The 26706-nt window shown below is 37.4% G+C and overlaps 1 protein-coding gene across 1 annotated transcript; it reads left to right on the forward strand.

Moving 5' to 3' along the window:
* The first annotated feature begins 275 nt into the window (after positions 1 to 275).
* LOC140243506 (polypeptide N-acetylgalactosaminyltransferase 4-like) lies at positions 276 to 15497 on the forward strand. The gene is made up of 13 exons (XM_072323177.1): positions 276 to 340; positions 1019 to 1216; positions 2040 to 2212; positions 3084 to 3405; positions 4047 to 4213; positions 6861 to 7021; positions 7572 to 7786; positions 8686 to 8803; positions 9651 to 9788; positions 10739 to 10933; positions 11640 to 11744; positions 13584 to 13721; positions 15372 to 15497. Exons 1-13 carry the CDS (start codon positions 276 to 278, stop codon positions 15495 to 15497), a joined length of 2121 nt encoding a protein of 706 aa, XP_072179278.1.
* Positions 15498 to 26706: the final 11209 nt, after the last annotated feature.

Here is a 26706-nt window from a genome sequence, read left to right on the forward strand (position 1 = left end):
TCTCTACCTTAATATTTAAACCCAAAATATCAGATCCTAAAAAAACCTTTTTCTTTTCATTTGCAATGATTGTATAATCATATAAGTGCTATTAATATTAGCACGGCCCCCAGTAAAACGTACCTTACCTCACCAGGGATACCCATCCCTTGAAGTGAAAAAGGAATACATTCAGAACAGATGATTTTCCCACAAATCCTCAAATTGGAATATTTTCAATTACAATGATAATCCTCATGTGCATTGTAAGAGCATTACACGCACAGGATGTCATGATGTATGGTAGTGTAAAGGGTACTGCGAGGGAGGTCTCACCCCCTGGTATTGCTCAGCGCAGAGCGTAATACGTGCTCAGAATTTACTCTGTTCCTTTAATGATGGGAGCAAGTTATTAAAGGACAAGTTTCCCCCCTAATATAAATGTGGATCGGGGTAATTCAGCAGTCTCAGTAAAACACTTCATTGCAAGTTTGAGAAAAATCGGGCAATCCGTTCAAAAGTTATGATTATTTTTTATTTATTTATTTATTTTTTTTTTTTTAGTTTCATTGCTGCCATCGCTGGATGAAAAGAATACTACAGCTTGGGATGTCACAGGCCCAGAACAAGAATAAATTCTACAGATTTTCACTTTTATTGCATATCAAAAGAATACTTTACTTGCCTCTCTCACAAGGCAGGTGGATGATATTACCCTTAACATTCATAAGTAGCAAGTTGAGGGAATGTTTACTTTTTTTCAGAAAATGGAAATTTTGTGGAATTCTCTTTGCACATGCGATATCACAAACTGTTGTCTTCTCATCCAGCAGTGACTGTGTAGAAACTTTAAAAATTCATAGCTTTTGAATGGACTGTCTGGAATTCCTCAATTTTTTTTTTTTAGTGATGTGTACTACATTGTACTAATATTGCTGCATCTACTCAGTCCACATGCATATCAAGGTGAACATGTCCTTTAATCTATGGTGATCTTCTGAATAGTTTAAGTTTTTTTTCTTTTCTTTTCCTGTTTCAGAGAGCGCTTCTGTCGATTCAGTCAGAAGATGAACATGATGTGCAGACGTTTCCATGGGGTGCCGTTTTTGGTGTGCGTGGCAACCACTTGCCTAGTAACAAATATCTTATTCATTGTCGTTCATCTGCGTCATGATGTCGTCACTTCCGGCATTCGTGACATTGACAGCACAGCTTTGGAGAACAGACCACCGCAAAAGTGAGATACGCTCTTTTTCAGTTTTACGTGCTTATTCATCTTAAATCATCAGTAGATCTGCTGACCGCTCCCATTTGTGATACTAGTTATAGCGAGCTTTTGATCTGCGACGCGAACGCTACGACGACGCTAATTCGACCAAAAAAAAAAAATAATAATAATAAATGGTGTTCTGCTCATGCCCGAAACAGCTTTGTTATTGTCCAACCCTGGAGACTGTGTCGTCTTAGCGTTCGCGTCGCAGATCTAAAGATCGCTAATATATGTGAGGAAGGGACAGGGGCGGGGCAACTGTAGCTTATGACGATGACGGTTAAAATGTATTGTCGAGCAATCAGCTTCTCCAAACTGTGCACATAAATGTTCGTTCGCGTGTGTGTGTGTGTGTGTGTGTGTGTGTGTGTGTGTGTGTATTTGTGTGTGTTAGGGGGGGAAGAACATAATCTCCTTGCTTCATTGAGAGCACTGGCTTCTGTAGACAAAGAAATTAAAATGAATTCTAATGTAGGTTGTATATTGACATGGAACAGAGAACAAAAAAACAAAACAAACTTACATTAGTCACGTGACCAAACGATCTTTTCCTTCTCGGACTCGGTGTATCGGAGGAATTACCTATTTCTTGAACCATGCGATGAGTTTGTGACGTCATAACTACAGGTCGTTCTGTTACTTCAAAGAAAGTTCCATCCCAGTAACCATACCTAATTTCACAAGTATACAGACAGCTTTGAGACGTTGTACTGACCGCTGCGAGCACCCGTTCTCATATTCAGAATTAGCTTACTTCAGAATTAACGTCCCCTTCCCCATTTTTACGCAGAAATTATGCGAGGAATGGATATTCAACAGGTGATAATCCAAGACTCCGAATTGCACATGACGAAGGAAGGAACTCCCGTGACGCCGGGGCTGAAGCTATTCGTCGCGTGACGCGACCGCCGGCTGAAGGTGTTGCAGAGGTCATGCAAAAGAGTATTGAGAACCAGATGGCAGGTACGTCAGTTACTTTCCCAAGAGATAAGGCAATTTTGCTCCCTATTATAAGTATTCTTGTAGTCCTCTCCAACGCATCTGACATCAAAAGAGGGCTTCCCATGTAACCCGGATGTTTACATGTCCGTATGACCTGACAACCTACACTGTCATGACAACAAATCTGTTGAATGTCTTGAGTTCGTTTTAGGCAGGGAAAAAGCAAACAGTCTGGCAAAGGAAAAATCGTACAGCAACTATTGAGAGGAACTACAATCATGCGCATGCTGACTTGTGTTGATTTATGATGCCTTCATCATCACTTATGAGCCCAAATGAGTATCTACCTATTTTATGAAAATTATCTCTATTACTCCTCTTCACATGACTTGGATACACCCAAGGAAGCCTTCCAGACCAGGATGTCTGCCAGTGACACCATCTGCCCTTCATTACTAAAGTGTTGATATGTCATTAACAAAAGAGGTTGGAATACACCGTCCTTAGACCTATAGCATAACTTCCATGTTTCCCTACGATGTGTTTCGTTACAGGAAAAAGTGCATTCCAATGTCTTTTGTTTATCATATTAGTACTTTAACAATGATTGACGGTTGATGTTGCCAGGAGAATCTCAGTTTTGAAGGTTTTTTTTTTTTGTGGGCATATCCAAGTACATCTGAAGAAAAATAGTTTGTAATATCATTGTTTAATATATGGCACATATTCAGATACAGTGTATTCTTTTGGCCACATAAGTGATGATCAAGGTTTTATGAATCAAAACAAGTCAACACATGCATAATTTTTTATTCCATAGTCCCTTTACAGAAGTAGTCTAAAGAAGTAAAGGTAAGGATCTTTATTAGAATTAATGGACATGTTTTATCAGTATTTTTGGATCACATCGATGGCATAACGACCTTCACTGTTACTTCATCTAGTACAGCCGCCAATAAGAGGGGCGAGAGAATAGAACGAAACAAAGGAACGAGACTGCATCTCCAGGCTAACAGCACTAGAATCCCAGTCTACGATAACCTACCGGAAGCGGATGTGAGGAAACTCGGTGACCTCGGGCGCGGCATCAAACTGCGACTGACGGCTGCGGAGAAAAGCGTTGAAGAAGCGCGATTCAAGAAACACTCCTTCAACGAACTGGTCAGCAGTAAAATCTCTCTTCACAGAACACTGAAGGATGGCAGATACGATGAGTAATTATAAATCAAATTTCAAATTTTCCCATCTTATTTGTCCATTTTTTTCTTCCTACATTATATAAGTAGTCAGTAGTGATTTACTCATAATCTAGTAGTTTCTCTCTGTTTTCTTAACCGCTCAGAATTCGATAAAAGCAGCTGAGACTAAACAAATGCAAAATCAATGGAATATCTCTTGCTCTCTAGTATTCTTTTAATAGTTCTTCATCCCTGTGGAATGTGATAAAGGAGAACAGTGGTTTTGTGAAGTCATGCTTTGATAGCTACGTTGCAATATGCCATTTATGATATGAGTTTCAATAGGCGCCAACTTTGTTGATTTTCATGATTACACAATCTACAAAATTTCCACTAAGCGATAACGATTGTCTCATAATGTGATACAAATCTCTTTGACAACACTGTATGATTAACAGACCTAGTTTTGCCTTTGCGAGACACAATAGCAAGTATGAATGCAAATAAGATCTGTCTTTTTCAAGAGCACACTTAAAAAAACAGTAAAAAGAGCACACGTAAAAAACAGTAAAAATAGAACGTACAAAGTTTGCTACGTTTACAAGTCGATGTTGAGAATATGCCCTTCGACGGTTAGACAAACTTGACATGTTCCTCACTGATTTATTTATTTCCAGATGCAAAAATCTGACGTATCCTTTTGACTTGCCAACGACTAGCATAATCATTTGTTTTCACAACGAGGCGTGGTCGACGCTCCTTCGAACACTCAATAGCATCCTAGACAGGAGCCCTCTACGTCTGATCAAGGAAATTATTCTCGTTGATGACGCCAGCACGATGGGTAAAATCAATAGTTTGTCATTATAAAAGCTGCCTTCACATTCTCTGCAAAGACTTTTACTTTCAGCATACGGCACTTGACCATGTCAGATGTTCTTGATACCTCTGGTTTAACACATTGTAAATTTTCATCTTTAACTTATACGGGTCAGTTGCAGGATTTGTACAAGGGGGTCCTCTACACTTGGTTTAACGTGTCAATCAAGTGCAAGTTTTATCTTAGCCTTTTCTACAGTATTACTCCTCATTTTCACTTATGGTTTGCTTATTTGCTGTAGTGCAGTTCTTTAATTTGAGTCGATCGACAATTGGATTAAAGTGTTGATAAGTAGCCACATGGCCAATAACGAGACAATGTTAGCAAAACAATCTTCGGAAGAAAACATCTTGACACACGGGCAATGACTTTTCACGATGGACTTACAACGTCATTTCCAGTTAGTAAATACGCCTTCTATTCTCCGAGTCACTCTTCCTGTTCACAGAGCATGCGTGGCTACGGCTGCAGCGTATGTATGGAAAACTCGTATTTTCCCCGTCTGGAATACGAATCAGAAAGTGCTGTTTGTCCCAGTGTGGTGTTGAATAGTAATACACCCTCAACTGTCTTATTGGAGTACAATGGGTTATGATTAGCGGACATTCCTACCGCGATTTCCCCGTCAAAAACATGTGTTGAACTAGGGCGAACGTCAACATCTCGCCGATTCCAGTTCTCATGGCTTCATTTGACATTATTCTTATAACCATTTTGGGTTCCCCCATTGCTGTCTCTCTCAACTTAGTAGAGGAACACAACAATTACATTTCAGTGTGTTTTCTACCTGGTTACGCCACAGGTGTCCACCCTGTACTAACTGTTTAGAACAGGTATAAACTAATAGCAAATAAACACAGTATGCGTATATTGGTGTGATTTTTTTTCTTTTTGATAACCAAGAGGTTCTTTCACTTAAAATATTGGTTTGCTATCAGCATTTTCCTTCTTTTTTGCTTATATTATGCTATTATGTAGCACCAACCATGTGGAACAGGCTGCCTGGTAGCATTAGGAACATTAATAATATTCAAACTTTCCTTTTAAGCCATAAGTATCATCTGCTTATTAAGGAGTATGGAAAATCTTATAGTTATCATTTGCATTGTGTTTTTGTTAGATATCTCAATTAATTTAATTTATTTATTTGGATTATGCTGTGGAGTGATTATAACGCATCAATCATTTAGCGCCTTGAGTGACATATTGTCAAAAAGTGGGCATTGGAAATATTAATTATAATCATCATTATTACTGTCATTGCCATTATGATGATGATGATAATGATGATGATGCATCAAACAAGTGATTTCGCATGTTTAGACTGACAATTCCGAGTTTCGGCAAAAGAAGACAAAATCGACTGAGTAAATCGATTAGAATTGTATTTACCAGTCCGTCGTCCACTTTGTCCATACACTCTCTTTAAAATACAGTGAACTCTCGTTATAACGAAGTCCTCGGGACTGACAGTTTTCTTTCGTTAAATCGAAATTTCGTTATAACCGAACAAATAAACAACAAAAATTATAGAGCGAATAAGGTTGCGACATGATTTTTTATTTCGGTGTAACCGCCATTTCGTTACAACCGTGTTCGTTATAATGGGAGTGCACTGTATCGAATTCGTTATAACTGAACAAATAAACAATAAGAATATAGAACGGATAATGTTGCAGCCTGGATTTTTATTTCGGTGTATTAAGGCCCGGTCCCACTGGCCGACGGACACAAAGCGTATGCAGAAAGGACACAGCGGACGAGCAAAATTTCGGGGATGGCTTCATCCGCTTTCATCCGCTCCATAAATTGACAAAATTGGCGAAAATTGGCGGTAACAGAATGGAAATAGAACGGACGTGGGTAGTATGTAGCGGGGATGTTAAACAGATGTTCATCGGAAGCCTAGCGGATGAAAGCGGATGGAAGGGGATGACAGCTCCGAAGGGGTTACCGGAGATAATTGCGAAACGGACGCATAGCAGAAAAAGCGGATGCAGAGTGGATGCAGAGCGGATGCAGAGCGGATGCAGGGGGGATGCTTTCGAAATGCTTTATATACGAGATGCACACGCTTACATCCTTTCTATTAACGTGCTATTAACGATGTAAAGACGTTCCACGTACCATATCTTTCCTCCCTCTTTCCGTTTTTAGCTGCAGCGGATGTGAGTTGCGAGGATGCCCAGAGGATGTAGAGAGGATGCAGCGGACGTTTAAGGGATGCCGCACGGACATACAACGTTTGTTGCTCGTATGTCGCGGATTTACATCGTACACAGCGGAAAGTTCATCCGTTCTAAAAGTTTTAAGCAGCTTAAAACTTTTTGCGCGGATGAAATCACAGTGGACGGATGCTCGATGGATAGAGCGGATGAAACACGTATGCGATGGGTACACAGCGGATTCGTAGCGTTTTCCAACGGATGACAAGATTTTTTGTACGCTTTACATCCTCTTTGCATCCGTAAGTGCAGTCAAACCGCCTGGGACCGGGCCTTTACTGGAATTTCGTTATAACTGTGTTCGTTATAACGGGAGTGCACTGAATGTTTTTGATTTCAGACAGCAGTGGATCTAATTTCGCTTCTTTTATATCATATCAACTTAGAGCATCTCCTAGAACCGCTCGAAGATTATATTGCCAACATCCATACTGCGAGAATCAGAATAATACGGTCCCGGCAGAGGTACGGTCTCATCAAGGCCCGGATGTTGGGCGTCGAAGAAGCCAGCGCACCGACGTTCACGTTCCTCGACTCCCACGTAGAGGTGAGGTGAGACTCGTTTTGCTATGAAAAAAAGAACAAATCGCATAGTCAATAAACAAAGAACTAAACAAAGCAACGAATACAAAAGACGCCAACTCTCTCACTTTTGGCGGGAGATCTCTTGCTTTGAGACCATTCCTTGCTTACAATCTCCCGCCTTATATAGCTTGGTGTTCCCGCATAAGATGACTTTTTCCAGATTAAAATTAAGCTTTCCTAGGCCCAACTTTAAGTTTTGTAATACTTTTTTTTTTGTAGGTTAAAATTCTAAAATAGCATCTTAAAGAGCATGTTTAATCCCGAAGGGCACTGAAGAGGGTCCTGGATCCTGCCCGCAAGGGACGTCTCGTTTTGAGCATCGGGTGTGCTCTCTGTAGGGCCTACATGATATTGTGCACATGTTTGAGCACTCTATATTAAGTCTGTGCCCTTAAGAGTCAAGAAGGCCTACGTACAAATTATTGCTTAGTCCTACGAATACCAAAGGACTTTACTTAATGGACACATGAGAAAAGAAAATTACATAAAACTAACTTTGCTGTGACTTGTAGGTTATGATGGGTTGGCTTCAGCCGCTGCTGGCACGTCTCTCAGAGGAAAAGACAGCCGTGGTCATGCCCGTCGTTGATGAGATCGACAAGGACACCTTCAACTACCGTGTGGTTGCCGAACCGCTTCAGCGGGGTGGTTTCAACTGGAGATTCGAATACCGATGGAAGCCTGTGCCTGATTACAAGAACAGGAAATCAAGAGTTCAGCCAATCAAGTAAGGATTTTATTTCCATTCTCTTTATGGAAATCACAGACATATAGAGCAGAGAAGGACATAATCATATTGAGAGAGACAGACAGAGAGAAAGAGATGAAAAGAGAGACTTGTATAATTATCTATATGAGAGGTTTCTTTTTTTTTTTTAGCAAATACTATGAAATGCACTGCGAAGACAGCAGATAGATAAGAAAATATCGTGGAACACTGTCTAAGCCTTCTCAACTCGAGTGTTCCTCAAATGAATAGAACTAATGATTATGTATATCCGGCAGACGTGATAGAATAAGACTAAAAGAATACCAAAAAAAAAAATTAAATAAAAATTCCACATCATCAATTTGTCTTTTATTATGAGACAAAAACTCTAGAGCAAAGGCAAATGTCATTGTTTCCGATGCCTGACATAATTATTGTGCTTAATTTTATCGCCCACAGCTCGCGTAGCATGAGTAGCAACAACGTAGTGTCAAAGCTTTAGGTCGAACGATGTAGCTGATATTGAGTAATGGTGTTCTGTTCTTGTTTTGTAAGCATGTGGTAAAGTAGTTTAGTTCTGACGATTGCATGGGAACTTTGTGTCCCGAATCTTCCAAAGAGACTAAGTCAAAAATTCTGACGCCATTTTGTGCACATCCTGAACAACATGGACAGTTCCGGGCACTTAGGAAGCTTGCTTGAGGCTTGCCCGATATTGCAATTTAACAACTTACTACATGTGTAGTACTCGCAAACTGGGGGATTTTAGGTGCGGCATTTGTATGCTAGCAACAGGTGAATCCGGGTAGCTCGTTATGAACAAGGTTTAAAGGAGTCAAATGTTATGCATGACCTTCCAGCATACATAATCACAACAGGCCTCTCTCCCTCTTGTGCGACCTATTCGACTAATATAGGACTCCTGCTATGCCGGGCGGGCTACTGTCCATGTACCGGGACTTCTTCTTTAAGCTTGGCGGCTACGACCAGGGTATGGAGGTGTGGGGTGGCGAAAACCTGGAAGAATCTGTAAAGGTGAGGGCAACTTGTGAGCCCTGTGGTGTATCGGGGTGAGGCTTATATTCGTAAAAGGGAAATCTCGGATTCGGAACCTTATACCAAGCGTGCATATCCTCGAAGAAGATATAAGTTCATACTCATCACGTGTTTTTTTTTAAGTACTCGTTTAGGACTATACACTGGGGTCAAATAAGCTTGACACAGGTGTTTATGACGTGGTAATAAGACCCAAAGAGAGTACGGCTGTCAACATGCTCAATGCAGAGTATATCTTGAATATACCTATTATTACCTGGATGATCATAATAACTATTGTTGATAATGTTAATCTTACCAATATCTTCATCAACCTCTGTGATCGTTGTTATCAAAACGCGTTAAAGAAAAGGTTAATTTTTGCAAATTTGTAAAAATTGCAGGGATGACATATGTATGTCTGTTTGATGTGCATGTAGGCCTACATTATTTCATTACGCACAGATTTAACGGTCATAATACTGATAGAAGCAATATCAAGGATCATTATTATTCACCTTATTGTATCATTGTTATTACATTCTGTATTTTTCATTTTCTTCATCGGCATACTACTATCATTACCATTATGATTTAGGGTCATTATCATTGTGTTTGTTGTCACTATCATCATTTTAGGAACGAATGAGAAGATGAATATTTTTGCAACTGATTGGCATTTCATCAATTTAGAATCATGAATATTGTTATCACATCTGCAATAGTCATGTCCGATAAAATGGTACGAATTTCTTCGTTTTGATTGAACAAGAGGAAGTTTATGTTCCTAGTCTTTAGGGCAAACTTGACTTACTTTTTTCGAATGACGTTGCAATTCTCATTTCAGGTCTGGATGTGCGGCGGATCGATCGAGATCATCCCGTGTTCTCGTGTGGGCCACGTGTATCGCCAGACATCTCCCTACAATTTTCTCGGCAAGCATCCGATCGAGGTGGCCGAACACAATGCGATGCGTGTCGTGGAGGTAAAGGGCGCCCCCATGTGAACAACTCTTAGAAAAGGTCACCGCTGTGGTGCAAACATTTTGCACTGCTTCCGATGGCCTGACAATTTGTAACAGCATTGTCTCTTTATGTATGTCGGCGAATGTAGTATACCTTGTTTTTTTTTCCTGAAGTGAAAATCCCCTATAACGGAAAAAGGCATTTGAGCTTATTATGATATGATGATTATTATTTTCTACTTCCTGCTACTCAACATGCAGTCACTTTTAGATGCCAAGCTCGAACAACTTCTGACATCTTGCTGCAAAAGTTGTGAATCATGATTAGGATATGCAAAGACGGTTTCTTTCTGACCCTCTTCCTGCACAACAGCAGCAACAACAATAACATCAACAACAACAACAACAACAACAACAACAACAACAACAACAACGACGACGACGATGACGACGACGACAACAACAACGATGTAACGATGTAACGATATATCGTTGTTCTCGGGGCCGGCAGTTTTCTTTCGTCATATCGAAGTTTCGTTATAACCGACAAATACACAATAAAAAAAGAAAGAAAAAAAAAAACCATACAACAGATAATGTTGCGGCCCTAATTTTTACTTCGTTGTAACCAGAATTTCGTTATAACTGTGTTCGTTATAACGGGAGCGTACTGTATGACGTATTCCCATCAGAGATAGAGCAGCTTAACATAAAGCCCTCTATTATATTGCTTAACGGACGTTATTGAATGCCCCATTGAGAATGAGGTTCAAAGTAGACACATCTTCAAATAGGTCTCCATCAGTGGTGCTGTCAGATTTCACAATAGGCACACGGAAGATGTATAGGACATCGTATGCACAGATCACATGTCCCTTAAACATGTCGTTCTAAAAAATAAAAAACAAAAAACAAACAGATTCAATTGTAGCGAAATCCTCCAACTCCCCTTGTTCTGTTCACCGCTATAGGTATGGACCGACGAATACAAAGAAAATTTTTACAATCGTCTGCCGCACCTGCGGAGGGCAAACTACGGGGACGTGTCCGGGAGGAGAAAGCTCAGGGAGTCGCTAGGTTGCAAGAATTTCAGCTGGTACCTGGATAACGTATACCCAGAGTTGTACATTCCAGATAAAGAGGCTGTAGTTCGGCAGACGGTACAGGTGAGACCTACGTTTCAGTCATCAAGTGACAAGGAAACCAAGGGGAGAAACCCATAACTAAAGGGTTGGTATAGTTTTGTTGGAGATGGGGCTTTAGATGTCTCTCTTTTTTGTGAGATAATGAGAAACCTCTCAATAAAAATGGAAGAACATACAATTCTAAGAAGAATTAAAAGTTTATGTGGTGAAAATTGGTTTTGACATGGCTGAGATATCCAAAAACCAGGTCCCAATAACAGGCGGGACCGACCTTTTATTAGGGCAACTTTGTTTTACTTTGTTTTTGGAGATCTCAGCCATTGTAAAACCGATTTTCATCAAATAAACTTTGAATTCCTCTTAGAATTGTATGCGTGTCAATATGTCCGAGTAGTTTCTAATTATCTCGCAAAAATTTGATTCCCGCATCCCAACCCAAAACTATACCATCCTTTTAAATGTCCACACTGCTATTTCTTGTTTGTGGCTCTTCACAAAGAGCATATGTATTTCTTTAAAATTTAATTAGGATACATACCCCATTAGCCGCCATTTTAATCTTTAAATCAAAGATTCCTTTCTACAAGTTAAGAATATATCCACATTAATGATTGCCTGCATTATTTACAGATAACTCGAAAAAAAAAGTTTGAATGATAGATGACTTCGTTGAGCTGTAATTCATACATGAGTGTTTTATAACATTATTATCCTTCGCATTTTGCAGTTCCGCAATATCGGGGCGAAGTTGTGCCTGGACTCTAATGACCAGAACGGACAGGCTGGAAAACAATTGATTGTATGGGGCTGCCATGGACTTGGGGGTAACCAGGTTGGTATCTCTGCCAAGATCATTACAATTTAGCGCTATCCTCATAAGGGAATATGATAAGAAGACCAAGGGAGACGAAGAGGTAGTCGAAATCCTAAATACAATGGACTCCCGTTATAATGAAGTCCTCGAGACCGGCAGCTTTCTTTCGTTATATCGAAATTTCGTTAGAACCGAGCAAATAAACAACAACAATACATAGAGTGGATAATGTCGCAGCCTGAATTTTTACTTCGTTGTGACCGGAACTTCGTTATAATCGGGTTCGTTATAACGGGAGTGCACTGTACACATCAATGGCTTATAGTCCATGGTAGACTAGTTAAAGCTGGATGAGGCTGTGCGAAACGGTAAACCAAAGTTAGCCTGTCAAAAAACATGAGTATCGTTATACTCCCAACGTGTCTTTTCCCTCCTTTTTTAGTTTTTATTTATGGTCTGGAGAATCTTACAAGTGGAAAGGATGGTAGAAAATGTATGACTGAATACAAATGATGATACAGCTAGTAAGAAAAAAACAAAAGCAAAACTGTACCTGATTTAAATACCTGTTTTTTGACACATCGTTCTGCTCATAAAATCTGTAGAAAGCTTGTTAATTCTGCATTACTTCTCTCCAGTTTTACTTCAATGGCAAGTGAATATGACAATTTTGGTACCTGGACATGGCGAATGTTGTACAGTATAGTGAGTCATATCATCGAACAGAAAACAAGCAAGAGAGGCATCCGAAGCGAATTTAGTTTTTCATTGCTCCTGCTACACTGATACTTCCCCACACAAGTGGAGAACTGCTTACTATCTAGTCGAAACAAGTTAAAACTTCATGAAATTCTTCAGTCGAGATGTTTTCATTGCAACTGATTGACAAATTGCCCTACATCGACGTAAATAAGCACTGAATTGATCAGTGTTTTAGTAGTAGCCATGATAAAAAATAATGGGCGTACATTTACTCGAGCAGGATTCGAACCTACCTACGACCTCGTGATCTCCGGACAGGCGTAATCTCCACTACACCACCGAACTTCCGCCCGACAGCAAGTGTTGGTTCTAATCCTTACAGTATGCAGCGGGTACTGCGTAATTATTCTAATTCATGACATTCTTCCGTCGAGATGTTTTTATTCTTATTTACGTCGATTTAGGGCAATTTGTCGGTCAGTTGCAATGAGTACGTACGCCCATGATTTTTATCTTGGCTACCACTAAAGCACTGATCAATTCAGTGCTTATTTACGTCGATGTAGGGCAATTTAACAATCAGTTGCAAAGTTAAAGCTTGTTAAATGGAAAGTTTCATTAATTGGACCTCTATCCTAATTCATCAAGAATTCACTCAATATATAGTCTGTGCAGTTCTTTTTAGTGTTTATCTACTTCCTTGTAGCAATTTTATTAAGATTCATAACCTACCGTATAAGAGTTTGTAAAATATTACTTCCGTTGAATAGTGCCCTCTGTTGCTTTTCGTTTTTTTAATCTTTCTCTCTCTTAGCTTCCTGCGTACACGTATCTAACTGCGAGGCTCAGTTATCCCTCGTCTCTCTTTCTTTTGTTCCCTTTCTACCAGCTTACAAACACTAAATCACTCAAACAAGTACTGAATTTGCTTGATCCTACCTCTAATATTTCGTGTTACATGATTATAAACATGCAGTCAAATCTGCCTTAGCGATCACCTGCCATATACTGCCACTAATCCCCCCCCCCCCCAGAAAAACCATGTTAACGATTTTTTCTATGGCGGCCACCTGTGGTTAATAGCCTCTTTTTGTCTCCCTTGTGTGGGCGCTATATACAGGTTTGACTGTATGTGCACTCTATTTTTTTTTCCAGTTCTTTGAGTACACAGACCTTGGCGAAATTCGAAATGATGAGCTGTGTTTAGACACCGATAAGACCGGACTCCAGGTTCTACTAAATGACTGCAGTGCTGCTGGAAATCCGCCTTCCTCCCAAAAATGGGAAATTACTGTAAGTTAAAGGACAAGTCCACATTCATATACACGTGGCTTGAGTGAATGCAGCAATATTAGTAGAGCACATCAGTGAAAGTTTGAGAAAAATCTGACAATCCGTTCAAAAGTTTGTAAAGCATCTGTGTAATCAATGCTGGATGAGAAGACTACTACAGTATGTAATGTCACATGCGTAGAACGATATAAGGAAAACATAAAGAGAATTTCACAATGCACACTTCCTCGACTTGTCACTTACGTATGTTAAGGCTAATTCCCCATTTTTTATGCCTTCGAAAAGAGGCAGGTCAAGTGTACCTTTATCATGAAAGAAAAGTGAAACTATGTTGATTTTCTTTGTATTTTCTTTATATCGTTGTACACATGTGACATCACCAGCTGTAGTAGTCTTCTCCTCCAGCAGTGACTGATCAGAAACTTAAAAATTCATAACTTTTGAAGGGATTGTCTTGAGTTTCCTCAAACGCTCACTAATGTGTTCTACCAATATTGCTGCATTCACGCAATCCACATGTCTATGAAGGTGGACTTGTCCTTTATGCAGTCTTATGAACACAGTGAAAAATATGAAATATTTCCAACTGCCTTTTCTGAGAGATGAATATCATAGGGTATAAAGAACAAGGACAATGACAACACAGCTACTCTGAGGAGAGTAGGAAATTGACACATTTATATGAATAGATATGTGTAAATGCCATGTCATATTATGTAAGGATATGACACTCGTTGTAGGTTGGTTTCATCTTGAGAATCTGACATTGAAGAGCGATTTACAGGGGAGTGGGGGGGGGGGGGGCAGGCAAGGAAGAAGAAACTTCAGTCCTTTCTATATTAAACTCGTAGTGACATTGCATTAAAGTGCAGGAATATTCAAGTACACTGCCCAAGGAATTCTCATGCATAAATTTTGCTGCAGCTTATATACGGCGGCGGTTATCATAATTGTATTGTATTATCATAAAACACTTCGCCCTAGTATACATTCAAGGGGCTGCAAGAGGGAATACGCCTCATCAAAGATCAAGTATTATTCTCAATAGAGTCAGCTGATGAAATTATGTTGTATGTTTTTTCATAAATGGAAGTACCGCCTGATAACTTTTGCCTTTACAAATTGCGTTCTTGACGCTGAAGTGATATTCAGTCTTTTATGCAAAATTTACGACTGAGTTGACAATAATTTCATATTAAAGTGATCCTTTTGTGAGGATCACAGGGCCAGTAATAGCTACTGCCACAGTACATTGGTAGTCAATGATCATCATCGGGCTATCAAAACCAGAACATTTCTCAATCAGAAGATCTCTTGTATGTATTGAAGTTATTAATTAGAAGTGATTAAACTGTAGGTTTCTGAGGTATTACGAAAATGATTAATGAGCATACATCTGACAGTCTTTTGCCATCAGCGATGAATGCACATGATAAATTAATGCCGCTGCTGTGTTTGCGTATGTGTAACTCTATCACCAAACTCTATGTGGATCCATTCATACAAAAAAAAATATATATATCAGTAGTTCAAAGTGCGTGCCTATAATAAATTGTGCTAGTGTGTATGTAAACCTTTTGTATTGACGTTCAGCCATGCAAAAGATTGTAGTTATCGATTACACGATGATATCGTTTCATTCTCTTGCAGCCGAACGGACAGGTGGTAAATGCCCGTCGGAAGGTGTGCATGCACGTGGCGGGCTCGCGGGCCGGAGCTGCGGTCGAGCTCCGTACATGCAATGCTGCAGACTCGCGACAGCATTGGGAACTCTAGCACGAGAACAATCAGTGTGTGTATACGCTTCTCGGAGTTGAGACTGATTAACACATTCGGGACCATTGCGGCAAAATTGTCGTCGCCGTTGCATACAAATGATTTCCTATGAGTTACGAAAGAATTAAATGAGCTGACCTTCGTCGTATTTGAATAATGTGGCATCTCTCAAGACAGTAGGAGTGGACATACAATGGTAGCCATTAAAGATAATTGTGATACAGCCAACGATAAAGGAGGTGTTGCTCTAATATGGGGAAACTAATTTTTCTCCTCAGGTTGACTTTATAGAGAGAATATAGTCAAGCGCATGAGGGAGAGAAAGAAAGTAAAGGTTATGAGTGCATCTGTATGTAGATTGAGTGAATGCAGCAATATTAGTAGGATTTATCAGTGAAAGTTTGAGGAAAATAGGACAAGTTTAAAAGTTATGAATTTTGTGAAATTTGGTGATGAGACCACTGGATCAAAAGACTAGACTACAGATTATGACATGACATAATGTACTTCGATATGAAGAAAATATAAAGATAATTCCACAAAATATCACTTCATATAAAAAAAAATAAACATTTCCTGGACTTGTTACTGACATAGTCACATAATTACCCCCTGCTTTCTTCATTATCATAGAAGAGTGAAGATATGTTGAATTTTCTTTAGATTTTCTTTATATTGTAGTGCATATCATGTGATGCCATGATCTGTGGTAGTCTTCTGATCCAGCAGTATCGTCACCAAAACTTCAAAAAAAAAATCATAACTTTTCAAATCATTTCGCTTAATTTATTAAGTTTCCACGCAATGTATTTGCAATATCCATCCATGACAATGATTTAAGTAGCACATAAATTATAAGTTCAGCATATAAAGACTATATTTACATTTACATGACACAAAATCAATTGAAAGCAATCTCAAGTACACTACATTCATGACTTTTGAACATATTTTCATCAAACTTTCACTGATGTATTCTATTAGCATTGCTGCATTCACTCAATCAACCTGTATTTTGGGGTTTGATCCACCTTCAAGTTGCTAATGTTCTAACAAGTAACCAATATCAGTCACAAACACACCCCAAAAAAAAAAGGTTATTGCCTCAAAATTCTTTCACAGGTTCTCACATGAGGGTGAAAGATTGTGTCGTCCAATAGCAAACACAGTCTCTGAAGTCTCAGAAAAGTTATTATTGCTAAATCAATGCAATGCTGTAATTATTTGATTTGGAAGAGAGAATTAATTTTCCTCTTTAAATTCACCTATCAGAAATATATAAGTAAAGATTTGTGTGTAAATTATTGGTGAATCGTGATACCACCACACCATCACCTTGTAAGATTCAAATACATGTTTTATTACCGATATCAATGTCTCGTGAAGGTGATATTTTGTTGACACGATATTTGCTCCTGCGACATGTAGAATTAGGGTTACAGTTGTGATAGGGTTTTAGGTTCAGTTTGATGTGAGGATCAGCATTAGGGTTATGCTTGTGGGTAGAATTTGCGTGTGGCTTAGCGTGCAGATATTTCATTGGAGCAATTTTTCGCAGGAGCAAATGTCATGGAACCGATATTTTAATCTCTCGTTTTTGGTTCGACTTCAATTAAACTGTAAGTGCTTTGCTCATTCTGATTCTAATCGATTGGTTGCATTATTACCCTGAAACTGCGGTACCTATGTGACGGAAGCCGTTACAGTCAGATTCCTTCTACGCACAGCATTACACAAGTGGTTTGAGTAAGCTATGTGTGTCTCTGCAATTTTGTTGTTATACCACGTTTTGTTTGGAAAGGGAAATTTCCCAGCTATGTCACTCTCCACACTTCTGCTCAAACCACCGATGCGTTTGGATCTTCCGTCACTATTTGTACACGCAAAATGGAAAAACAGAAAAATTATATTTCATTCGTCATACAATTTACATCAAAGTAAGGCTTTGGCATTTTCACTAAAACCTTTTTTTTTTTTTGCTATATGTCCAGGATAACAAAAATCTATAAGTATAAAAGTTACATTGATTTGAAAAACAATGTTTTTCCAAAGCATGACTACATTGCTGTGTCAGAATAACGTGTGGCACACAAGGGGATTTACATCATGACTCACAAAGAATTAACTATCTACTCTCGTTTTAAGAAGGAAGTAGCATTTTTTGGGGGGTCAATATTCATCCAATCGTGTAATTCACTGCTCCTCCTGTGTGTCCCTGCATGTTTCTTTCCTATTGTTCTTTTTTTTTCTCCCCTGCTCCCCCCTTTTGTGCTAAACTTTCGCTTCTTGGATTGTCACGCGATCGGGCTCTAAAGTAAATTTATTCTTTAAGTGATTTATTCTTTACGAAACCTTCAAATGGTTTCGGAAGAGGTATGACTCTGTTTCTATCACGACGCAAATTATCGATTAGACGTAATAAACCTTGAACGAAGAACGTCTGTGATAGAGAGATAGTGGTGCTTTAGCGTGTAACTGTTTTGATTTCTGTGTGAGCGCTATGTGTGAACTCTAGTCATATATGAAGAGTTTGTTTGCAAAAACCGATAAGTCAAGAAAAATAAAGAGAACAATAAGAAAATTGTTCCTTCTTTTGATCATAACTCCAAAAATGTACCTTTATATGTAGTGACCAATATATCATTTAAAAGGTATTATTTTGTACTTTATGACAGAGACCGTACTTCAAAATCTTCAAAAATGGACTTATCGGTTTTTGCGAACAAACTCTTCATATCAGCCGCTGTAGCATTCATTACTCATTACAACTCAAAGAAGTGTACATCCCCGGTATAGAATCAAATGTCGAAATAACCCACAACGAAAACTGCTCATGAATCATTGCTTTTAATCCACGAAAATATTGATAAAAGAACGTCCGCGAATCTGTCTTTCAGAACAAGAAAGATGGATTGGAAAATAATGTTCCCAAATATGAGTAACACTTTGCCTTTTGGACGCAAATGAGCGAATGTGCATTAGACCGTTTCCGTAATGTATTCAAATCCTACATACTGTTTCGCTGACGAAAGTAGCCCTGGGCACCTACAAAGCTTGCCATACCTGGCAACAACTAGACGAATTCCTTTCTAAGATAACAGGTGAAAGGAATGTTTCGTTACTCGTCTAAAGGATAAGACACATCCATGGCTTGCAATATATACTCCTGTAGATCAAATCAGACTATGGAATAAACTCAAAACGCAAGTACATTTGAATTCTAAATTTTTCTGGGAACAATTAATGATGCTGAGTATTTGTTTGCACCATCTAAGGTAGTGCCGGAGCGTACGGACATACAGTTGATACCCATTAGCATGGAGATTAAGAATATTTTGCCTTCGCAAAAGTTGTTAGTGCAGCAACTTGCCTTAAACTTGAGAAACTGATGGATGAGTATAATAGTGCACCATAATTGCCAGTACAAAAAAAAACCAACAAAACAAACACAAACACCTAGAAACACCTAGATTCTCCTAATAGGTGTATAGTACAATGTCTTCACAATGTGTAATGACAGTTTCACATAACTGGCAAAATACTGAAATGACAGGTTTGTCAGAAATATCTTGAATGTTCACTTTCCTTGAACTGGGTTTACTATAATTGTCTAGGAGTGCAGGTACACATATTTGGGGAATTGAGGATTTTTACTTGACTTCTGACCGACCCTTTTATAATTTAATGCAATGAGTATTCTCAAGGTATGAAGAAAGAAAGAGTGTAATTACAGTACAAAATAGATTTTTTCTTTGCATTTAAACCTGGCCTTTGACCCTTAACCTTTGACCTTTGACCTGGCTGGAAATTTCCCAGCGAATCTCCATCAGGTAATACATGTATATATTAAGTTTTAAAACTAATAATGAAAGCATTGCATATACTAGTATATGAGGGAAATAGTAAAATGTTGAGGAGTTGACTTTGACCTTTGACCCCTTGACTATTGACCCATGACCCCTAAGTTCCTTAGATAATCCCTGCCAGTCAGTACATGCGTATGTACGAAGTTCCATGAAAATAAGTGTGCATTGAACCATTTGCGAGAAAAGTGAAATTGTAGCATTTTCACCTTACCTTTGACCTTTTGACCTTTGACCTTCTGACATGAAACTCTCTGGAGAATCTTTACGCAGTAGTACATGTCTACACTAAGTTTCAAGAAAATACCTTCGGGCATTGCATAGATATGGGGAAATAGCAAAATTTTTAGCATTTGACCTTGACCTTTTGACCTTTGACCTCTTGCCAATGTCACTAAAATCTACTAAACTAATTGCCCCATCATACACCATCCTTGGACCAAGTTTGGTGAAAGCTGCTTCATCCAGTTTTGAATTATCACGTAAACAGATAAATTTTAGGATTTGACCTTGATCTTTGACCTTTGAACTCTGTCCTATTTCTCTAAGAAAACTAATCAAGTAATTGTCCCATCATACATCATCCTCGGACAAAGTTTGGTGAAATTTGCTCGATCCAGTCTTGAGTTATCGCGTAAACAAATACAATTTCATGATTTGACCTTGACCTTTGACCTTTGGCCTTTGACCGATCTCACCCAAAATCTAACCAGGTAATTGCCCCATCATACTTTATACTTGGACAAAGTTTGGTAAAATTCCAGTCAATATTACTCCAGTTATCGTGTAAACGAATGCGGACGGACGGACAACCCGAAAACATTCAATTCAATTCAATTCAATTCAATTCAATTCAATTCAATTCAATTCATTTATTTCATTCTCATTTTCTTTCCAACAAAACATAACACGAGGTAAATCAGAAAATCCATCATAAGCATGTATACAGTACAAAGTGCGAAGGATTAACGATATACAACAAACTAATAGAGATGAATCATGTATACATACGGGAAAATACAAAGTTATATTTTGAGGAGAAAAAAAAAGAGAACTGAGAGGTCCACTAAAAAGCAGTGCTTGTAGATTGTGGACCACTCAAGAATTTCTTCCAAAAATACAGTACTTCACATACAATTACAAATACATTACACACAACAACATGGCATAACTAAACTAAGGAGATACAATCGAACGGAATGGGACAAAAACAGAATTAGTGGAAGAAAGGGAAAGGAAGAAAGAGAGAGAGAGAGAGAGAGAGAGAGAGAAATGAGAGAGAAGGGGGGGGGAGAGGGAGGGAGAGGAAAGATAGAGAATGCCTACACGCTGAACAAGAGAAACGGAAGAGAGAATTGATGAGGTGCTTCGAACAGCTGGTGACTGCACGCAGCTGTGTAGAAATTATGCAAATAACATGCCGTATTTCATTGCCTAGTAATGCCGTTTTTCACTGCGTAATAATGAATTAAATAACCGATGATGACCCTCATGTTTGCTGTAACCTGTATAGGTAATGAAAATAAATATCTCAGCTAGAATTTAACAAAATGATTTCAAATTACGCTTAAAAATGTATAACGATGAAGAATTTTTTATTTCAGGACCTAATGAATTCCAAAATTTAGGGCCGATGTATATAAATGTGTTCTGAGCTAATAAGGTTCTCAAAAGGGGTAAGTGAAACTCATTAGACCTCCTAGTAGGATAATCATGAAAAGATTGATTTCGTGGAAACATTGAATTAAAAATATTGGGAAGAGCATTTGTGTTATAATTGAACATGAACTGGCCCAGTTGAAAAAGAAACAAATCTTAAATTTTTAAAATCTTATATTCAATGAACAATGAATCTGAATGAGAACGTGGTGAAACCCCACAAATAATACGAAGTACTTTCTTTTGTAACAATAATAATTTATCTAATAAAGTTTGATGGGCGCTACCCCATGCTAAAATTCCGTAATTAAGATAAGGTAATATTAAAGAAAAATACAACGTTAACAAAGACGACGATGGAATGTGAAACTTAAGTCTGTTGATAATACCAATATTTCGTGAAATTATTTTACTTATGTTGATAATATGAGGCCTCCACGAAAGTTTATCATCAACTGTAATACCAAGGAATTTTATGTGGGATACACGTTCTAAGTGAGTACCATCAAAAATAAGATCTGTGCTTAATGTTTCTATGGATTTACTAAAAAGCATATACTTAGTTTTCTGAAGATTAAGTGATAATTTATTAGCTCTTATCCATTGAGTCACTTTTTTCAATTCAGAGTTGACGGTGTCAATTAAAGTAACTGGGTCTTGATGGGAAAAGAAAACATTTGAGTCATCAGCAAAAAGTATAAATGAGAGTGTATCAGATGACCTGCAAAAATCATTGATGTAAACAATAAAAAGTAAAGGACCTAATATACTACCCTGAGGGACGCCACATTTAATAAGTTTGAAACTTGAGTTATTCTCGTTCAGAGATACATATTGTTTTCGGTTTTGCAGGTAACTCCTGAACCACTCCAAGGCCTTCCCCCTTATGCCATAATGTGACAATTTATGAAATGAAATGTCATGATTAATTGTATCGAAGGCCTTGGAGAAGTCCAGGAAGATACCAACAAGATGTGAATGATTATCTATTGTATGCGCGGCATTATCAATAAACTTCAATAGAGCGTGAATAGTGCTGTTTCCTACGAAACCCAAACTGAGAGTTTACAAAAACATTATGAGAGTTAAGAAAATTAATTGTTCTTTTAAATATTAATTTTTCTAAAATTTTAGATAAGGATGAAAGTAAAGAAATGGGTCTATAATTGCTGACATCAAGATCATCTCCTTTTTTAAATAAAGGGACAACCTTAGCAATTTTCATTTGATCAGGAAAAACGCCATATAACATAGATTTATTGAAAATATGTACAAGTGGGTCCACAATTGAAGATATAATTCCCTTTAAAATGAAATTACTTATGTCATCATAACCCGCACTGCGCTTGTTATTCATTCCAGTAACAATATCCATTATTTCATGTTTAGTAGTTGGAACGAAAAAAATAGAACTAGAATTAGATTCACCTAAAAAATGTGAAAAATGTGTATTAGACGGTGGTACTTCTTTCGCCAAATTCTCTCCAATCATTGAAAAATAAGAATTAAAAATATTTGCCATATCACCAGAATCTTCAAAAATTCTATCATCGAATCGAATTTTTGTAATACTTGATTTCTTTTTTGATACATTCATGGCCTGTTTCAATACCTTCCATGTATTCTTCATATCATGTTTATATTTTTCTAACTGAATCGCATAATATTTCCTCTTTTCAAATCGTAAAACTTTAGTTAAAACATTTTTATACGATGTATATTTCCTTTTTGACTCTTCAGTTTTTTTCATTTTATATCTATAATATAACCTATTTTTCCTATTCACAGAACGCAAAAGGGATTTAGAAATCCATGGAAGCTTAGGGGATGTTTTATAATTAACTAACTTATCTTTTATTTTAGGAATATATTCATCTAAATTTCTATTAATTATCTCTAAAAAATTATCACATGATACATTAACATCATCATTATCACAAACACCAGACCAATCAACTCTTTCTAAGCTAGCACCAAGGCTAGCTAAATTTTCTGGTGTGGCTCTTCGTCTAGTTGGAGGAACATGAAACTTATTGACCGCATGCTTAAGATTAAACCAAGCCATAACTGGGAAATGATCAGTCATATCGGATAAAATTATAGAAGAATCTAAAAATTGTAATAAATTACCAAAAATATTATCAAGGAGGGTGGCGGAATGATTTGTAACACGTGTGGGTTTCGAGATTAAAGGCAAAAATGAGGCTGATAAAAGTATTTCAAGAAACCTTTGTGACATGATATCATTTTTTATCAAATCAATATTAAAATCACCCATTACAAAAATATTTTTATTAATAAAAAGGGGACTCTTTAACACATTTGCAATACAATTCAAAAAATCATTAGGATTAGAACTAGGGGGTCTGTAAACAATACCAATTATAATAGTCTTACTTTGTGGAACAGATATTTCCACAAATAAAGATTCTATAATATCATTCATTGAATTTAACTCATCGCAAACGTTGTAATCAAATTCATGAGACAAATAAAACGCTACCCCACCACCCGTCCTATTCAATCTATTATTAACAATTAAATTATAACCATTTATTGCATACGGTAAATTAATATCAGATGATAACCATGTCTCAGTTAAACCTATAACTGAAATTTGTTGTTTATTTTGATTATCTAATAATATCTGTAATTCATCAAAATGCTTATTGATACTCCTGACGTTTAAATGTAACATAGAAAAAATATTTCCAGAAAAATTTTTCACGATACCTTTAAACTGATCAACTGTAACATACTTAGAAGAAATTTGGGCCGGATCATATTCAAAATCAAAATCATTATATAAGTCTTGTGAAGACGAATTAACATTATTGGCAAAACAATTATCAATAAAAGCAGATGAATGTGAATTATTCCGACTTGATTCTGTAGGGGAGTGTCTAAACAAATCAAAGAGTTCATCATCATCAAGGGAATCAAATGCTAGGTTGGGTCTATTAGCCATAATGAAAAGCAGGATCTACATAACGGCATATCAATAATGGTGAGGTTGCAAGAGAAAGACATATTCTGGCATAAGTGAAGCACAAACAATTCCGAGTTCATGGAGAGTACAGCGAGTAGGCAAACACAAATAAACAAAGAATTCTGACGACATAAACAATGAACATAGAACACATAAACAGACTTGAATAAGTGTATGAAAAAACATTAATTTTCAGCACAAAGCATAATATGTCTGCGTTGCAGGTCTCATAAATTAATCTTCTTGTTTTTCTACATGGGACATTGGCTATCCTCTTGACAAAATATGGATGTAATCAAGGTGTCGATAAAAATTGTTAATGGCAAACAGATATTGCAGAATGTTGGGGTTTTTTTAAAATAAAAAATCAAGATACACATGAAAATGAGCTATAGCTTATCATGCTAAGTGGATGAGTAATAAACAGATTAAAGCTTTCACGCAATAAATCCATTTTGGGAGAAAAATATACAAAGAAAGTGTATATTATTTGTGTTGAACAAAAGGAGCGACAATGTGGAGACCACAAAGAATATATATATATATATATATATATATATATATATATATATATCGCACATTGTCAACTCAATATCAGAATAAGTTTACACATATTACACAGCACTGTTATTTCCAATAACAATTCAACAGTAAATCTATTCTGATCACTTAAACAAAAAAACTTGAACAGCATGTGAATAATAATCAATATATGTAAAAAAAACAAAACATGCAATACCCTCAGAGTACATCGTTAACCGACAAGACCCGTACACCTGTTTTGCAGTCAATCACCTCACAAATGATTGTGCATACAGCCACCTTGCAAGTCATGGTGCATGACCGGACGGCCGCGCACAGAGTACAGTCGAAAAGGTAAGTGTGCCAGCACGGACGGACAGCAGTACAGGTAAGTGGTGAGGTAAATAAGAATTCCTTTCATAATCTGTAAATACCTTTCATACGTGTTACGTTTGTAATAACTATTATCCTATGCATCAACTTACTATAACCTATCAATCATTAAAAAAAATACGTTTTAGATATAAATTCATCAATATTCAAACCTATCATATCGAGTGGATGACTGCTTAGAAAATACGAGGGAAAAAATGTACCAGTACAGACATCGAATAAAGAAAGCACCGATATAGGAGTCATGAACTCGATCCATGTCGAACTATCGCACAGCTGACTCGATCATCATCGGGATATAGGCCAATATACATGTACCGATGGGTCTGTGTATTAAACAGTACCAGCCACCATTTATAATAATACCTATTCTTATCAATAAATTCCTAGATTACTTAATACTAACGTAGTCAAAGTAACACCACTCTGAGCCTATTCCCTATTACACAGACGAGCGTAAAAAAGTACTCATACTGCATGCACAGTACATCACCTTTCGCCCGCGCGTAATCATTCTGAAAAATACATGTTGTGTAACAGCAGGGATGGACGGTAGCACCACCCTTTAACATGCGCGCACACCCACATAAAGTTACATGTTTAATGATTACGACTAAAATCTATAGGAGTGCCAAATGAAACAACTGATTTCTTAAAATTCTTCTTGTTTATCGGATTCATACATAAGATCCAGATATAGGGCTATTACTATAAGCCTCGGGCCTTCCTCCCCATATCATGTTATTGCACTAATACTATGTGCAGTACGTGAATCACCGTCTTCATCTATGCATGTGCAAAAGAATTAAAAAAAAAAGCAAAAAGAAAAAAAAAAGCAAATGGTTTTATGACTTGTGGTCTCCGTACAGATTGTTGTGATAAGACTGTAAACCATGATGAGAAAGACGAAGTCTATAAACTGCTCTGGATGTCAATTTCAGTCTGCCCCCCCCAAAAAAAAAAAAAAATATAAAAATATATATATATATATATATATATATTCGGCTGTTTTCCTAACAAAAATGTTTATATATACCACACCCCGCGCACAATCGTCTTGCCTTTTACATGCGGATATCTAGACTTATTACTCAAACACAAAAACAAAGACTGAAACGTTCAGAAGAAAAAAAAACACAAGGAGAATTATCTAACTGATCCATACTCACTCCCACCTCAGTTTGATAACTTTCCCCCAAATTGAGTGAGCTGCAGTTACCGGAGAGGGGATTTAGATCATAAAAGTACACGTATTCTTCTTGGGCGACTTAATTCATGCTGACAATCTATTCATCTAGTGCTTTATACTTACTGAAAAAAAAGTTACCTTAAAACTGAAAATTCGAATATCAAAGGCAAGTCATGGTGCTTGGCTGTATGGCCGCGCACAGACAGTCTGAAAAGGTGAGTATGCCAGCACGGACGGACAATAGCACAGGTAAGTATATATGAAATGAATAAAAATTTATCTTATAATCTGTACATATCTCTCATACGTGTTACTTTTGTAATAACTGTAATCCTATATACCAGCTTATTATAACACATCATTAATTAAAAGATATAATTTACGTTTCAATCATGGATTCATCAATACTCAAAATAAATTGTCCTGTCATATCAGATGGATGACTGGTAGCGACTACAGTGAATGTCATTCCCGTCGTGTATATAAACATATTATTGTATATGCATATAGTAAATACAAAAGAATGTACCAATTCAGACATCGAACAGAGAAAACAGCGATGTAGGAGTCATGAATTCAATTCATGTCGAGCAA

This window comes from Diadema setosum, chromosome 20, assembly GCF_964275005.1.
Source record: "Diadema setosum chromosome 20, eeDiaSeto1, whole genome shotgun sequence".
NCBI classification, from domain to species: domain Eukaryota; kingdom Metazoa; phylum Echinodermata; class Echinoidea; order Diadematoida; family Diadematidae; genus Diadema; species Diadema setosum.

Bases quoted from the DNA above. Each gene is read 5' to 3' on its own strand.
- LOC140243506 (XM_072323177.1), top strand. From the start codon at position 276: ATGTATGGTAGTGTAAAGGGTACTGCGAGGGAGGTCTCACCCCCTGGT. The intron at 7,022-7,571 runs GTGAGGTGAGAC...TGTGACTTGTAG, and splicing joins TCCTCGACTCCCACGTAGAG to GTTATGATGGGTTGGCTTCA. The intron at 13,722-15,371 runs GTAAGTTAAAGG...ATTCTCTTGCAG, and splicing joins CCCAAAAATGGGAAATTACT to CCGAACGGACAGGTGGTAAA.